Here is a 17,500-nt window from a genome sequence, read left to right on the forward strand (position 1 = left end):
TTAATTCGTCAAACTTCATAGTTATTTTCTTTTTGTTACTTTGAAAACATATTAAAAGATTTGCTTTCCAAAACAAGCAGTTGACAATTTCGGGCCCGAAAAGTTTTCGCGACTTTCGAGAAACGGGCCCCAGGACCCGAACCCGGACCACTCGATACGGAATCGAGAGCACCGCGCCTCCTACCATATTCTTAGCTACTAAAATCTTGGCATGTTTTGATCCCTAAGGGGCATAATAAAAGGCAAATAGGCCTTCGGGAGAGGGTGGCGTTCATTTACAGCCTCTCCCTAAGGCCTATTTATACTTTTTTTTAGGTCAGATCCAACACTTTTTTAAGATTTTAATCATGAACGCTGACCGCCCAAACAGTAATTCTTAAAGGGCCCCGGGTAATTGTTCCTTCTTTCTTATGGACACTTGAAAAATTCAGGCGACTTCAACGATATTAAAATCCATGACCTCTGCGATGTCGGTGCAATGCTATGCCAACTGAGCTATGAAGCCACTCACTGTGATCTGGTCAGTTTGTTGGGCTCACGTGTTTCCATGTGTGCGTTTTGTTTAATATTTCGTATCATTGTTTTAAAGCTTGCATATTTTCTTTAATGGTGGATACCTGCAGAATTTCTTACATTTTATGGATTACTCAACTTTTATTTGTACACCATGGCTTTCGTGTACTCTCCTTCGAAGAACGCCCTTTATGGTGAGTTGGTTTCCTCAAAACACTTTTTTTCAACTATTCCTTTTCAAATTCATTGGAAAAGGGGTGCGATTAGGGCAACAAATTTTTGAAACTGTTACCAAAAAGTTCAGATTTTGATAGCAATTAAGGGAATCCTGCAAGATAGATTATCGCCACTGGGAAGTTCCGCCCACCCAGACTCGCATAGAATTAATTTCATCATTCGCTTTATTTCAGAATCATACTTCCGCGATCAGTCGACCTTTTCCATGCTAAACGAATCTGAAGACGAAGAAAGCATATACAAGTAAGTGACTGATGTATATGGACAACAACAGCCCGAGGACACAGTCTTCTGTATTCAGTGCAATGCCAACTTTTGTTTGTGGGCATCAAGGCCCCCCCCCCCCTCCCCGCCGGGGGAGGTGCGGCGCGGCCCCTCATACCCTGACCCTGTTTAAGACAAATATCGCTGATTTTCCTACCCTGTTTAAGACAGAATTCCGATTTTTGATACCCTGTTTAAGACATTTAACCCAGTTTAAGACAAAAATTGATAATTCGATACCCTGATTAAGACAAAAAATGATAAATTCGATACCCTGTTCAAGACAAAAATCCCGAAAAACATACCCTGGCTGGCCGCACGTCCCCATTAAGCCCTTATAAGGGGGTACCCCCATCCCCCCGGTTTAAGGCCCCGTCCACTCGTACTCGGATATTTTTTAATTCGCAACTTTTTCTTTGCGGCTTCGCCTCCCGGTGAATCCTGCATGCGACATGCGAATCCACAACCTTTTTGAATCCACTTTCCAGAGTGGATAGTTTTGAATCCGCGTAGAATTTGGAATCGTGTGAACGGTCGAATCCTGATATTTTATAATCCGATGACGGTACTAACTCAGATTCAGTCTTGTCTTGTCGTCGCACGCCTGATGGCGCATGCTCTGTTTACGATAGTCGAAGAGGAGTCGTGGATACTAGAAGGAAGGAAGGAACTATTTAAAGTGTCTAATCTTCTAGCGCTGGAGCACTAATTGGGGACACTGTAAATTGAAATTAACAAATCAGCGCAAATCAAATTTTGGTTTTTGAGGACAGGGGAAAACCGGAGTACCCAGAGAAAACCTCTCGGTGCAGAGTATAGAACCAACAAACACAACCCACATATGACGCAGAGTCTTGGAATGAACCCGGGCCACATTGGTGTGAGGTGAGTGTTCTCATCACTGCGCCATCCCTAAGAACGAATCCGGATACGTGTGGACATTAAAACTTTGTATCCGCAGAGAAAAAGTTGCGGATTCAAAAATATTGAGATACGTGATGACGGGGCCTAAAGTACCTGACTGAATGCTTAGGAGTAGAAAAACATGAATACTCGCATGGAACGAAGAATGTGTGCTAGTTTTAAACAAAAAAACTTCCAACCTTGCTTATTTCTGACGTTCCTTCTGTCGTGTTTGCTTATTTTCCGCTGCTATAAGCGTTTTCAAGAAGGAGCTTTTAGCGCCAGTGAACTTCTGTATAAATATCATAACAAGGTTTGACGATTGAGAGGAGTAGCCGGGCAAATGAAGCTCTCGCCTGTCAATTCCATGAAATGGCTGAAAGTGGCCCGATGAAGTCCACAGAGACAACGACCGATGATGTTGTTACATACTTCTCTTCTGTACGAGACAGTGTACACGGATATGAAAAAAAATCCTATCTCGCCAGTATGTTCTTTGAGAGGCCAACAAAGGTTCGTTACTCAAACAGCTAAGCGACCAAGCTTTTGCTTCAAATTTGTTGCAAACTCTTGCTCTTGGATTTGCAAACTTTTCACGTATAGATGGTTTTTGTGTACGATGTAGGGCCATTAATTAAATCTCGGAACTAGTATTTTATGTTAAACGAAAGGTTTTAAAAATTGAACCCACAGGAACTCGGAAAAATCCGAGCCCCAGATTCGATTCGAACCCACGACCCTCCATGAGCTAGTTGGATGCTCTAATCACTTAGCTACTGGAGAGACTGTGGTGGGCAAGGGTGAAATGTGGGTCTTTGACTCGAGCTACGTCACGTAGCTACGGAGTCAAATAACGACTGACAGCATAGCTCATAACTGCATCGCGCAGTCACATTAAGGCATATCTACGATGTGGCCAACCAACCACCTAAGTGAGCGAATGTGAGAGTGTTTTAGCCCCATCTGGGGCTCGGATTTTTCCGAGTTCCTGGTGGGTTCAATTGTAAAACCTTGCATTAAATATGTGTAAATCATTTTCACATTCGCTAACTAGTATTGTCTTGCACAAATATCCCTTTTTAACGCAAAATGCAACCGTTGTTATGAATACTTCTTTTTACTTTTTTAGCTCTCAGCCTGAAAAAGGTCACTTAGCCAGCAGTGACGAGGAGGACTAAGGCAGAGAATTCAAGCAGAAAATCGAAAATATCTCGATCTTAATAGAAATTTTATACCCTAGGTATTTTATGATGTAGTTTGGACAAACTAAATTCACTAACACTCAAAGCGCCACTTCCGGCCATAAATGCAGTGGACGACCGCGAAAAATGGGTTTGGCACCCCAAAGTTTTAAGAGACGATTAGGCTTAACCTCGTCGTTTTGAGGTTGGGGATGAAAGTAATTTTGGAAGAAACTTTTTTGATGCCTTGTCACCTTAAAACACGACACGCTGTGGTCTCGTCCGCTGTGGAGGACGAGAAAGCGATGCGCCGGGAGCAAGGCTGTGTCTCCTGGTTGAGAAACCGAAATAAAATTGTTGTTAAAAGAGAACTGAAGATCAAAATAACACAGTTTAGTTTTCAGGGTAATCTACAGAGTAACGTTTTGGTAAGGGAGTGTTTTATTGCTGTAGTATCGTAATACTCGTCTTTTAGTTGCTCATTTTTCAAATACACGTGAAACTTATCTTTGTTAAGGTTGTATAGATTGAACAAGTGTATAATCGACGGAGACTTGGTCTAGAGTTAGTCGGTTTTATTTGTCTTGTAAAACCATTCTTAGTTGTGATCGATATTGTTTACATTTTTCCCCAAACATCACCTTGTTTTTCTTAGTACCAAAAGCGTTAGTTACAATAATTGGTGAACAGGTGTTCTTTTTACTCTTTCTAGAATTTTGTCTTGTTATGCACGTACCTTTTTGTAGTTAATTGGTAATACGTCTGATCTGACATTTACAAAATGTTTGGGTGATTTTTACTAATTTAACATCACTGGAAATAATATTCTCTTAAAGTGTCCCTGTGATAAAAACAATCACTTCTTTTTTTTCCTTCAGATTTTGAAAGTGTCTTTGCTTAACACCTGACTGGGAAAAAATTGTGCTTTGATTTTTATACAAAGCCCGTTTAATTTGACTGTAAGTTTTGGATTTCACGGCCCGCCATTACTCACGTTCAAAACTGACCGATTGGACGTCAGAGAGTTGGATCGAGGGGAAAGTGACGTCAAAGACTCTCAAGCTTAAAATTTCAGAGTGTGAATTTATCTTGTTATGTATGCCGAACGCGAGCTTAAAAATCTCAAAGCCCAAAACTCCCGTGCTGCACATGAATTCTGCGGCGTACACACGCATTGCATTCTTAAACTAGTGAGCCTTTGACGTTATTTTCTCCAGCTCTCTCAAGATCTTAAAGTTTGTAATACGTATCTAGTGCTACTCTGCTACAAGCCTAGTGGCCCATCTGGCCGGCGCTTATCTACTCACCCCTGGATGGGATGCTAGTCCGTCGCAAGGTTACCCACAGCATTAAATTTGCCGGTACCTATTTATACACCTGGGTGAAGAGAGGCACTGTGAGAGTAAAGTGTCTTGTTCAAGAACACAACACAATGACCCGGCCAGGGCTCGAACCCGGATCTCTCGATCCGGAGTCCAGCGCACTAACCGTTAGGCCACCTCGCCTCCCACCAGTTAGTAATGGCGGACCAAGCATACCCACTTGCGGAAAAAGGCGTATAGTAACTATGAAATACTGGTATCGAGAAATAAAGAGAAGTCTAACTTGCGTACAAGATACCGTTAAAAAGGTCTTTGTTGTTTTTTTGTGTTTTTTTTTGGAAGTGAGGGGTGGAGGGGGTCGGGCTGCCATGAAATAAAGAGAAGTCTAACTTGCGTACAAGATACCGTTAAAAAGGTCTTTGTTGTTTTTTTGTTTGTTTTTTTGGAAGTGAGGGGTGCAGGGGGTCGGGCTGCCATATTTCCTTTGGTTTTCGATTTTTATTTAGTGGAGTGATCATCATCATCATTCTCATTTTATTTGGTAATGCAGGTTACAAATTGGCAGCCACTAAGGCTGATGTGGACCTTCAAATCACTGAAAGAACGAAATGATATATCCTTCACTACTAAAAAATGCAAAATTGATCTAAAAGAGAAACCTATCTTTAAAGTTATAAAGTTAACTGATATAAAATACCCTATTTAGCGTAAAATCTATAGTTAAAATACTAAAAACTCGTAAGAAGTATCCAATAATAAAAGTAAGATGAGATCGCGCGCCATCCACCAACTCCACGCGCGCCACGTGTGGGTTGAATTTGCTGCTTCTCTTCTCCGGGGCCTGTTTCTCAAACATCTCGGTAACTTTTCGCGCCCGAAAAGCCATTTACGAGACTGCCTACCGCTTGGTTTCGTAAAATGGTCTCTTAAACATGTTTTCAAGATAATGAAAATGATACTGAAGTTTGTTGACGTGAAATCTCTCAGTTCTTAAGACACAGAGGGGATTATGACACCCAAAAAAGGCCGGAAAAGTTTCGGGACTTTCGAGAAACGGGCCGCAAGATTTGATTTGAATCCTAAATTCGAGGGGCAAATCACTCGAGAAAATCTCTAACAAATCTTTAAAGTGCTACTATGATCAAAATAACAATTTTTTTTCTTTGGATTTCAAAACTATGCTAACTAAACAGTAACTGGAATTTTCCTATTTAATGGTCCGCCATTACTAACTTTAAGATCTTGAGAGAGCTGGATCGAGGAGAAAATGACGTTAAAGAGTTAGTTTAAGAATGCAATGCGTGTGTCTGCGGCTGAATCAATATGCAGACTTTTAAACTCATGTTTTGCATGTACAATAGCTAGTGAGTAATTGACGTCACTTTCCCTAGATCCAACCCTCTGAGGTCCAATCGGTCAGTTTGGAACATGAGTGATGGCGGAGCGTGAAATCCAAAACTTAAGCCCCGTTCAAACGGTCATGATAGTTGATGATAGTTGATGATAGTTTCAACTATCATTCACTATCATTGACTATCATGTTTGCGATCAAACGGTCCATGATAGTTCATGATAGTTGACGAAATCGCGCAATGTGCTGGCGTAGCTAACTGGTACCTAGTCTCCTACCGCGCGCGATTGTAAACAAATATGGCGGGGATTTGAATTTCGTGACGAAAATGGCTGTGTATCAGCCGAGAAGAGCAGCTATTGCCACAATTTTAGTGGTTCCTCACAGGACGATGGCAAACTTGCGGTAGCCATATTGCATTGAGCCCGCCTTGGTTACCCGCCTTGGTTACCCGCCTTGGTTACCCCCGCTGACCGAAAAACTATCATGCACTATCATCCGCTTGGTCAAACGGAAAAAACTATCATGAACTATCATGTCGAATTTGAACATGTCCAAACTGCATGATAGTTGATGATAGTTGATGATAGTGAATGATAGTTCGTGTTCAAACGTGCGTGATAGTTGAAACTATCATCAACTATCATCAACTATCATGACCGTTTGAACGGGGCTTTAAGCCCCGTTCAAACGGTCATGATAGTTGATGATAGTTGATGATAGTTTCAACTCATTCACTATCATTGACTATCATGTTTGCGATCAAACGGTCCATGATAATTCATGATAGTTGACGAAATCGCGCAATGTGCTGGCGTAGCTAACTGGTACCTAGTCTCCTACCGCGCGCGATTGTAAACAAATATGGCGGGGATTTGAATTTCGTGAAGAAAATGGCTGTGTATCAGCCGAGAAGAGCAGCTATTGCCACAATTTTAGTGGCTGTAATGCAGGATGACATACGTGAAGAGTTGCTGGGCCGCCACAAACGAGGAAGGACGAAAGAGTGGATACGGAGGAAAGAAGAGAAAGGGATGTATCGATTATTCGTCCAAATTATTGTTTTGTTGTTCCTCACAGGACGATGGCAAACTTGCGGTAGCCACATTGCATTGAGCCCGCCTTGGTTACCCCCGCTGACCGAAAAACTATCATGCACTATCATCCGCTCGGTCAAACGGAAAAAACTATCATGAACTATCATGTCGAATTTGAACATGTCCAAACTGCATGATAGTTGATGATAGTTGATGATAGCGAATGATAGTTCGTGTTCAAACGTGCGTGATAGTTGAAACTATCATCAACTATCATCAACTATCATGACCGTTTGAACGGGCCTTTACGCTCAAAGTAAACAGCCTTTGAATAAAAATCAAAGCTTAAAATTTTGCCAGTCAAGTGTTGAGCAATCACACTTTCAAAATCTGAAGGAAAAAAAGAAGTGGTTTTTTGATCATAGTAACACTTTAAAAAATCCCGAAAATCTTTGTAAATCTTAAAAATCGTATAAATCACCAAGAAATTTAAAAAAAATCTCCATAATCTTTGAAAAAATCCCAAGAAAGCGGACAAAAATTCTTCAAATCTCAGAAAATCTTGCAATGCTTCATGGGTTTTTCATGAAGTATTGAAAAGGAGAGATTGTTCATCACGTATTGCAGGCGCACATTGAGTATGTGCAGTGCTGGATAAGGGAGATCGAACGTAACCTTGAACTAGGCGATGAATACATACATACATTAATACTTAATAGGCCATTTCCGAGTTCGTGTCTGCCTCCTTTTCAAAGCGAGTCTAAGTGCGAAGTTTTTGTGATGGTAATTAGTTCTACTTTACATATGAATGAAAACTAATTTTCATAAGAAAAACTTCGCTCTTAAACTCGCTTTGAAGAGCAGGCAGACATGAACTCGGAAATGGCCTATTGACCGCTCCCCAAAGGTGCTTTTCAGGGCCAATGAAACACAACGAAAGGGACTGACAACAACAACTGTTAATAATCCCAACTGGCCGGAGGCAAACCAGTTGGCTATTTACAAGTGGAGCTGGGAAGTTGAACCAGGGACTACCAGGATCAAATTCAGGGAGTGTTCAGAACGGGTCTTGAACCCCAGATCTCAAGGCCAGCGCCCTGACCACTGGGCCACACTGCCTCCCATGATGAATCAGGTATGTTTAATTAAAATCAACATCTATTTCTTTTAACTGTGCACAATTTACGTTTGACATTACGTAACTATAATGCTTTGTGGTGGTTGTAACAGGGGCAACCAACGACCAATTTGTTGTAAAATGTATTATTATACCCCAGTTAATGAAAATAAGTGTTATTAAGGCATTTTAAGGTGTTTTTCAGTGTTGCTGGGAAAACATTATCTGTTCCTTTTTCCCAGCAAGACACACAAGAAATTTCCCAGCCAGCTAGATAAAATTGGTTGGTTTCCCAGCCAGGAATTCCGCGCGCTTTCAAATCCCTCGATCCAAAACGACCGAACAAAAGCGACAAAACCGGGACAAAACAGGTTTTTTCCGCAAGCGCAATCACTCTGACCAGCCGCCGTATGTTTGTGACTACTCTGTGGGAGAGGGAAGGGTTTTTTTTTTCTTTTTTTTAGTTGTCCTCAGTCTTCAGAGTTTCTACAGCCAGCTCGGGTTGAAGTGCTAGAAAAAGTCAGTAATTCCCAGGCAAACCCTCTATCAATAACAAAATTTCCCAGCCAGCTAATCGAAACACCTGTATTTTTGCCAGCCAGCAAGATTCCGCTGGGGAACAGATAATGTGAGGAACAGATTCGTTGGGTGCCCCTGTTGTAAGTTTTAGACTCTTACTATGCTTATGTATATCTATAAATGCTTAAAAGTATTTTATCGGGAAATCTGCACTGGTCTCAAATTTCGTAAAAATGCTTGAGCATGATGCAAAAGTCCGTACAAAGTATTAGAAAATCCCTAAGATCAGAAAAATCCTTAAATAATTGGGAAAGATATCCAGAAGAATGAGAAAAGTTTAAGATTTTTTACAAATGAAAATATCAAAAAACCCAAAAAATCTCTTTAAAAATCCTAAAATCTTTAAGAAATCTTGAGATTTTCGAAATCCCAAAAATCTCGTATGCTATTTTTCGAGTGATTTGCCCCTCGTGCAAATTAGTGCCGGCCAGCCTTAGAAGACTTGACGCTTGTAAAAATGTTACAAACCAATGAAAAATCAAAGTGTTCGTGTCCGGTGTTTTAGGAAATGACTTGGACATTGTCCGATACAGTGAAACGTCGATTTAACGAACTTAGTCGTGACATTTTTTTCTTTAAGTGTGCTCAAGGAAATCGCAAAGAATAATTGAAAATTTCGTCCTTAATTTAAAAAAGAAAGAAAACTATGTAGAATCGTCACTTGTAAACTTGAGGGATCACAGACTTTCGAGTCCGGGTCCCTTTGATGGTCGATTACAATGGATTTTTAAAACACAAGCTAAGTAGAAGCAACATACGTGGACTAAGTGCTGTTTTGATTTTTATACAAGCTTTTGTCAGGACAAAGGGTGTTCTTGCAGCTCAGTGGTCAGAGCACCTGGGTCGTAGTTGAGATTACTGCCTGGAACCATGATTTCTTTACAAATGCTACAATCTTGGACAGAATAAAATGGAACAGAAATGCCCCCTCTCCCCCAAATCAAGGATGAAGGTGCGTGAAGGCCAAAACGCGCCATTTTCCCATCACTGATTTTGGGGGGTGGGGTGGTCTCAATGTTCCATTTAATTTGTCCAAGATTGTGGTTCACTCGTTGCCCGGCAACCATTGAAGCTGATACCATCTCATTTCTCATAAAAACCTCGTTCCCAGACTCTCGCTTCTTCTCTTCCATGCGAACAAAGGTCACAACCTGCGCAACGAATTTTCGTTTGATCTGAGAGTTTGTTTCTCACTTACAAGAGAAAAGGAATTTTCAAGTTCCTGTCACTAACGCGAGTGGGTTTTTGATGGAAGTCGTTCATGGATAGCTTGCGAACGTAGACGTATTTCCGGCGGACCGCCGGAAAACCCTGGAGGAGAGAAACGACCGCCGGAAATACGTCTGCGTTCGCAAGCGAACCATGAACGACTTCATCAAAAACTCACTCGCACAGAGAAACGCGGAGAAGAGAAACGAGAAAGAAACGACCCTCTGAAATACGTCCGCGTTCGCAAGCTAACCATGAACGACTTCCATCACTCGCGTTAGTGACAGGAACTTGAAAATTCCTTTTTTTTGTAAGTGAGAAACGCGTTCGCAGGTCGATTGTTTGATCCTGAATTATTTATCATCTAGATTGGGTTGAATGCCGCCAATACAATAAATGTTACCGCAGCTGTCGTTTAAAATTTTGAGATCACGCTTTTCAAACTTTTTCTTGATTGTTCCAGGTTATTGAATTACTTTCTTTCCTGAATTTGGGAAGAACGGTGTTCAAGTAAAAGATAGGCTCGATTTCCGCCGCTCACTCGAGTTCGGGTATCCTCCCCGAGAAGAGACGGCTGGACGCGTGGGCGATAGATTGTGTCTGTGACGTAAATTCAAAATATAACTTATGCGAAGTTAATAGTTGCGGGGAAATAGCATTAGACATCCCAAAAACACTGATTTTAAGAAAACAGAAATTACATAACAATGCTTAAAACGTCTGTGCGAAGTTTCCAGATGATACGAGCTTAAGTTTGTGGTTAAATGATCGATGTGAGTTTGAATTCAACCGGCGAATCATCAACGAAATCTTCGGCTGCTTTAGCTATCAGTCGACTTCATCGGCCCCCTCGTTTTGCTAGCAATAAACTCAGCAGTACTTTCAATTGATCTTGAGGAATTTTACTTGCTCTTACATCAGCGAAGTATGAGGAGAAAATTGCAATAGCAATGGATTTGAAAACCGTATTTTGACCTTGGCGCCAACTGGAAAATCAGTGAAGTTTGCGAACTCAGGCGGTAGAAAACGACACAATTCCCATTCTCCAGCTTCTCGAACACTTTTCGTTGTCGCAATCTTGGATGTTTCCTATCTTAAAGCACTGTAAACCTCGAACAGGCCGGGTCAAAGAATACCTTCGCAACCAAAAAATATAATTTATGCCAGATGGATTTGTGCAGGCGAGTTTCTGATTGGCGGAAATTAACAATGGCTTACCTCACGCGTCCAGCCGAGATTTCGGGAGTGAGCGCTGGCTTATTTCCCGAAACAGCGGCTGGTAATCGAGCCTAAGTAAAAGAGGAATCCACAGAAATCAGATTTGATGTTTTCACGTAGCACATTTGTTGGTTAACGTGAAACGCACGTCCAAAAGTAGAAAGTCATTGGACCGTTACTTAAAGGGGCAGTGTCATGCGATGGCATGCGCAGTATTTTCACACACACACACATTTTAACATACGTTACTTTGTTTGCTTTTTCTGTTCAAGTCAAGACTAAATACGGCTTTAGAATAGAAGTAAAACGCATATTTATCAATTATCGATGATCTGGAGTCCAAGAAATAAAATCGAACACAAATATGATGCCATGTTTGTTTTCTGCGTGACAGTTGAATTCAGTGAAGTGTGACCGGGAACACTGGCGGCGGTTCAAGCACTCACAAATAAATATTTTTTTCTCTGCGATAAACCAGACATATTATCAAGATTAACATGCCATTCCAAAGCTGAAAGAGAGTGCATTTATTTCCAAGAGACGACTCTGACGTCGAAAGACGATAAGCAGCGAAAAAATTCAGCCGTGTTTTACTCACCGCTTGCGGTTTTATAATTCGTGTAACAAATTAACACAGCCAGTACATCCAGTTCCTCTAATCTAAATGCAGCTTTTTCTTCAAAATATTCAAATAGACATTTTAGAGCGAAGATCAGTATTAAACGTGTTATCAACTAACGACGATGTTGTGATCTTTGACATTTTAAATAAGCGACTCGCTAGAAATGAAATACGAAGATGGACTTCGATCCTTGGTCATCCTTGGTAATAGTGAAACAGCTTGCACTTCGATTACACCATACGTCGAATTTCTCATGAATTCACGTCTTAAAAAGTTTCTCTTCATTGTAGATGCTGCATTGGTATTTTGACTGCTCTTCTTTTGCTTTCTTGAGGAGAATGAATCACTATTTGTCCGGTTCCAGCTCGATGGCCGCCACGACTCGTCATGGTAACATACGATCAAAACCCCTTCCAAACAACAAAATCAAAGAAAAAAGGAGCAAAGAACGACAACGAATATATAGTTAATTTGTTTCTGAACGCCACAGGATATTTGTCTCACTGAAGTGACCACGGATGGCTTTAATTGTGTAAGATATTCACACCCACACACTCCAGTTTGAAAAAGTTGGCGAACTTTTTCAAAAAATTTGGCATGCTGTCACGCATGCGCCACTGCTCCTTTAAACCATTATTATTTTTGTATGTAGCTCAACACTCCAAACTGTTACAACTTCTGACTTTTTTTATGTTCCAACATGTCTTTGATGTTCTCACTCATCGGTATAGTCAAATTTCATCGCATTACCTCACTCCAAGTTGTCCATGATTGGAAGTCTGTCATTCATCGCAAAATCTGGAAATGTCAACAACTTCTTGAGAGAATGTAATCTTTCTGGCTTAAAGGATAAAAAAGAGAAACATGACGAAGAGCGAATAAGTAAGACCGGCTGCAAGCTATGTGTGTTGAATTTGTTGTTGGAGAGGAAGAAGGAACTTCAAGCTAAAGCGAACGAAAACGTGACAGGGAACTACACTCTTACATATGAGTGGGCACATAAGGCTCTCAGTATTTTGGGGGGGGGTGGATTTTAATTAAAGGCATCATGCCTACGTATTCCTACGTTCTCCAGCCTTTAATGCGTCATATAAGAGCAAAGACCGGATTTCAGGTTTATTACTCGAGCGCTGCGGCTAAACTGCATCTGACACGAAGTGTGCTCTTCGATCAATCTAGTTTGGGGAGATGGCAAAATTTCATAGCTGGATGATTGATCTTTAAAAGCTTTAAGCGATGGCGACTTGTAACATCATTCATTGCCATATTCATTGCAATAACGGAACTAACCCAATTAGTTCTGCTGTCAAACAATAATTCGCAACTGATGTTTGCGTCGGAGTAAAAGAATAACTAAAATAGACAGTGGTATAAAAATAAATTCTGTTTTCCATTCAGTGTCCGCAGGCGGTTTCCGTGATTATAGACAATGTTAGTAAAAGGGAGGTCTTTGGGCACATTTGGGTAACAAGAAAGAGGCAGGAGTACAAAGGACTGACAGGTAGTTATATGAACTTCATAGCCGGTTTTCAAACCGAGATGGGGTGTCTAATTATTTTGTACTTGACGAAGGACTAAGAATTTAGAAAAGGAAAAGCATTCACTCCTCGCATAATCTAATAACCTCCCAGAAGTAAATATTTAATACTTGAATCTACTCATTTGAATAAACCGAATTCCAACATTAAACGCAGACTAGCAACTGCTTCAAAAAATTATTGAAGGAAGGGATAAACGATATATGCCTCTGCTGAGAAATTCCTGCATCCCTGACAAGAATTGATGCCTACAAAAATTCTCAATACTTATTGTGGTTGCAGTGGAGTGTGACGTGAAGAACCCGATTTTTATTTTGTTTAGACAGTCCAATGACTTTTTCCGGACCCGTGATGACGAAAAGCTCAGTATTATAGTTGATAAGTTCGATTCTCAAGAACTAACAGCTATGGGCTATCTTGCAATCTTGCACTGATTTGCTTTGTCGTGACCGTCCCTCTGTTACACAGTGTAAATTCGAAGAAACGCGAACTATGCGGGTTAGGTTGAAAAACTCCTCTGAAACAGGTGGAAACGAAGGTCTTAAAATATACATCAGGACTTCCTGAATTACACAAACAAAAAAATACTGTCCATTAAAGCTTCTTTTTATTTTCGATTGTTTGGTTGTTTGCGTGGAATTCAGCAGCGCCAGTGTGACTGACAAAAGAAATAATGAAAATCGATCACATCCCGAAATAATCTGAAGGATCCGATTTGGCAATGACCTGGCCGTTTCACATTAAAAAAACTCTTGATTTCCCTTTCTCATTTGTATCTGGTTGCTCACTCAAAAAGATCGAAGTGTATCTTCACATTTTGTATGCTATCTGCAGCAGGTCAAGAAAACCAAAACCCGTAACAGAGAATTCCCCTAAGAAATTGTGCTCTTTTAGCAGCCTACTAGAAAGTTAAATTAACGTTATTACGGGAAGAATTGCTTCGTTTTCACTCTCTTAAATTATTATATTCAATGAATTTTTTGCCATCTTTGTGCCCCTTGTTTTGAGTACGATTTCAAAACGACGACTGGACATTTAGTAATACGTGTTTCAACAGAAAGTACCCCTGATTGTTTGAGGCACACCAAATCACCTTAGAACGTTTCGTTATATTTCTTCAACTGAAACATTTAGTGTGTTCGCTGAAGTATGTGTGCGTACAATTGGGTTTGCGTCGCAGATAAAATTGTGAATTTAGCGATAAATAGCAGGAAGTCAGTTTTTAGGTTAAGCTTCCCGTTGCTGTGTAAGCTCCAACCGGTAGCAGTTATTTTATGTGGTGATCTAAACTGGGCTTCAGCTCGCCTTCAAATAACAGCTACCCCAACAAACCTTCTACTATATTACGCAGAACTCTGGACATTAATTCTTTTTTAAGTCAGTCAATTTAAAAGATATTGCAAAGAGAATATTAATGGTCTTCTGATAAGTGTAAATACTGATCGCTTCTCAGAACATTATGTTATGCTAATCAGTCAATGTTCCCGTCACGTGACAACTCAGTGCTGAAACGGCTTCCGCAGTGGCTATAAAAGACTCTCATTACAGCAGACACAGCGAAGATTCTGTCGCGACGTAAGTGGACATGTAGGGAATAAAAAAAAAAAAACAAGAAGTCGAGATGCATAAAGGCGAGAAGGACAAGAGAATTGAGCATGAATTGGAGAGGAAAAATACTTACGTCTTAGAGCTCTTAAGAGACAAACGACGATTGAACACAGAGCTAGAGAACGAGCGAAAATTATCGAGGAAGTTGAAAGAAGAATGTCATGATTTGAGGAGAAGGCTTGGGGAACAACAGGCTGCCGGGAGAGGACAAGATTCTTTCACAAGTTTTAATTCCCTCCTTCAAACCAGCGAAAATAGCGCAGTGGATCTTAAGGAAAAAATTTGCGCTCTAGAGAACAGTTTGCGCGAATCACGAGCTCAGATTATATCGCTAGAGGAACACAAAGCATTATTGGAGACCGAAATATTAAGGTTAGCGGAAGCGCTTGCAAAAGACAATTCTTCATCTTCGGACATGCAACTGTACATTGAACAACTAAATATTTACGAAAACGATTTTCAGAAAGAAAGGAACGAGAAGGAGAAAGCGGAGACAAAAGTTTCCGCTCTGACGGATCAGATCTCGGACTGCCAAGAATTAATATCAACACTCACGCGAGAGGTAGATTTGTATAAGAACGCATTTGAACGCGAAAAGAAGGACAAAGAGTCAGTGTTAAGGAAGGAAAGAGGAGAAGGGACTATTGAATTGCCGCCGATTCATTCGCAAGCGAGTAGCTTGCCTCTGAATTTTCCGGGAAGTGATTTCGATCAGGGACTTGCGTTACCAACAACTCATCAACCTCATTTGCAAGTAGTTTATCCGCTTGTAGATTCCAGAATACAAAACCAGGAATCAAAAAGAAAACGAGAACTGCATCGTCGAGGTGTCTTGGTCAGAAGTACCCCTGAATCATCAGGGGGTTTAAATGACAGCTGATTTAAATGTTCCTTCTCGGTTTTGCCAGCAATTCGATCAGTGAAAAAAAAAATCGACTCAAGAGCTCGTCTGTCAAATCGTTAAGACTTCCTCATTCTTGCGGCTATGAATAAACGTTGCTACTGGGTCACATTTTGGACAAAAACCCTGGATAAAATCAAATCTTTCTAAGAACTTTATGCTACGAATTATTTTTCTCGATTTTCAAAGTTTTTGCAAGTGGAAGTTGAGCAGTCAAAAACTGGGAGTGACAAGGGAGTGAAATTACAGAATTTAGTTGCCCTAAATGGTTAGTTATATATAAAGGGCAAATGGTGCATGGTTGCGTATCAGGGAATATTGTAAATAAGCATATAGCAATAAAGCAAACATGATGTATAATTTTTATTGCGGCATGTACAGAAACACCAGCAGATAAAACTATCATGAATCGTATCCACCTTCGGCTAAAGTCTACATACAAAAGCTTTCTTTACTCTTCATTTTCCTCAAGAAAGATCAGTCACCCTGTTGCTTTGGTAACGAATTTTCCCGACAGTGAGTAGTTCAACATGTTATTTTAAAGAAATCACTTACACACACCGCCATCTTCAAAAAATTAGACTTATTTAAAATTACAAGAAGTTGCTAACGAGATCAAAAGCAAGTAAAAGTATGATTTCCTGTTATGATACACACCAGTTGTCCTTTCTTTTCAATAACTGCAAGCATAGTATCAAACGGATGTTTACTTCGATAAAATCTCTCAAAATCTTATGACATCTCTTCCGTAGTGCGCGTGCCATAGGAACTGTAAGGTGGGATAAGATGCTTTAGCAGGAAGCTGATTTAAAATAAATGGATGGTTGATGGAATATTTGTTTTCAAGGACCCAAGGGAAATTGAAGAATCTTTTGTACCACAAGGCAAAAGTTCATGGTTGTTGTACATAGAGGTCATCTCGTATCGTAAAGTAATTCATGCCCTCGGGCCAGTTCTCTCATCTCTTTTATACTTCGCGTTAAAGCTGTGTAAGCTAACCGAAAAAGAGGAACTGATTACAAAATTTGTACTTTTCCCTTTTGCCTAGCAAAAACTTTGCACTCTCGGTCATCGATCGAAGACAAAAATATCACTCAATTTTTAGATCGACTTCCTGAGAGAAGCAGGCCGAGAACACGCAACGTCACGCGAAGTTGATTTCTGAGCAATCCAGATATTTCCGCGTAATTTTAATTTCTTTTCGACTTACCAACAGGCTTAGTTCATAGCTGCTGCTATTCCTTTCTTATCGTAGAAAAATGGAAGCGGGGGATGTCAAAATACAAGTAAAATAACACGAGGACAAGCAGTGAATTACTTGAAGACTCATTTGGAAAGAGCTTACACATGTTGGAAAATGAAAAATCAAAATTGAGGTTCTGGTATACATATGTATTCCAGTCCGTTTAGTAGCTCCTCCAAACGCAAGGAATGTTAGAGTAAACGTACCGTAGAAAATGGAACTATGGCTGTACCAACTGTTCCTTTTCAGTGTCACTCGCGGAAACAGTAATAACGCCTTAACTGCGGCTGCAGGATCTGTGAGCTCATCCTGTCTAGCAAGGCTGTATCTGGAGTATCCGGTTTCCCGTCTAGCGGAAAAAAATAAATGTAAAAAACCGAACAAACACGACCCGTGAACTAAAAATTATGTGTCCCCGCAGTTTTAGTTTAATTTTGAACTCTGCCAATTTTTATTAGCCTAGCTGTCTTGTTTCCGCAGAATACCAAAATAAAGATTGCATGGTTTGAACAGCTTGTCCCCAAGGCTCATTGTAGACATCGTAAGTATAAGCGTCAGTGGAAGATACTAAAACAAAGAAACGAAGTCCCCTGCCTCGTTCGATAAATCCAACAACTCAAGTTGCTATTTTTAAAGTAACTAAGGCTGATTAAAATT

The 17,500-nt window shown here is 40.4% G+C and overlaps 2 protein-coding genes and 2 long non-coding RNA genes across 4 annotated transcripts in view; 3 read left to right on the forward strand and 1 right to left on the reverse strand.

Annotated features, from left to right (window-relative positions):
- LOC138053805 (transmembrane protein 181-like) overlaps positions 1-4,727 on the forward strand; it is a 22,999-nt gene extending 18,272 nt beyond the window's left edge. The window contains exons 16-18 of the mRNA XM_068900351.1: positions 618-707; positions 924-993; positions 3,047-4,727. Of these exons, the coding sequence (XP_068756452.1) occupies positions 618-707; positions 924-993; positions 3,047-3,095 (209 nt within the window). The 3' untranslated portion in view covers positions 3,096-4,727. The remainder of the gene's footprint in view (positions 1-617; positions 708-923; positions 994-3,046) is intronic.
- Positions 4,728-11,164: 6,437 nt separating this feature from the next.
- Positions 11,165-17,500, reverse strand: part of LOC138053783 (uncharacterized) — a 6,362-nt gene continuing 26 nt past the window's right edge. The window contains exons 1-2 of the long non-coding RNA XR_011133246.1: positions 17,050-17,500; positions 11,165-12,394 (exon numbers count right to left, since the gene is read on the reverse strand). The exon at positions 17,050-17,500 is cut by the window's right edge and continues 26 nt beyond it. This is a non-coding gene — a long non-coding RNA (uncharacterized lncRNA). The remainder of the gene's footprint in view (positions 12,395-17,049) is intronic.
- LOC138053784 (uncharacterized) overlaps positions 12,385-17,500 on the forward strand; it is a 5,265-nt gene continuing 149 nt past the window's right edge. Inside the window, exons 1-2 of the long non-coding RNA XR_011133247.1 lie at positions 12,385-13,054; positions 17,324-17,384. This is a non-coding gene — a long non-coding RNA (uncharacterized lncRNA). The remainder of the gene's footprint in view (positions 13,055-17,323; positions 17,385-17,500) is intronic.
- On the forward strand, positions 14,622-15,960 carry LOC138053781 (protein Hook homolog 3-like). The gene has a single exon (XM_068900336.1). It carries the CDS (start codon positions 14,713-14,715, stop codon positions 15,577-15,579), a length of 867 nt encoding a protein of 288 aa, XP_068756437.1. The 5' UTR covers positions 14,622-14,712; the 3' UTR covers positions 15,580-15,960.

Source organism: Montipora capricornis, chromosome 6 (genome assembly GCF_036669925.1).
Source record: "Montipora capricornis isolate CH-2021 chromosome 6, ASM3666992v2, whole genome shotgun sequence".
NCBI classification, from domain to species: Eukaryota; Metazoa; Cnidaria; class Anthozoa; order Scleractinia; family Acroporidae; genus Montipora; species Montipora capricornis.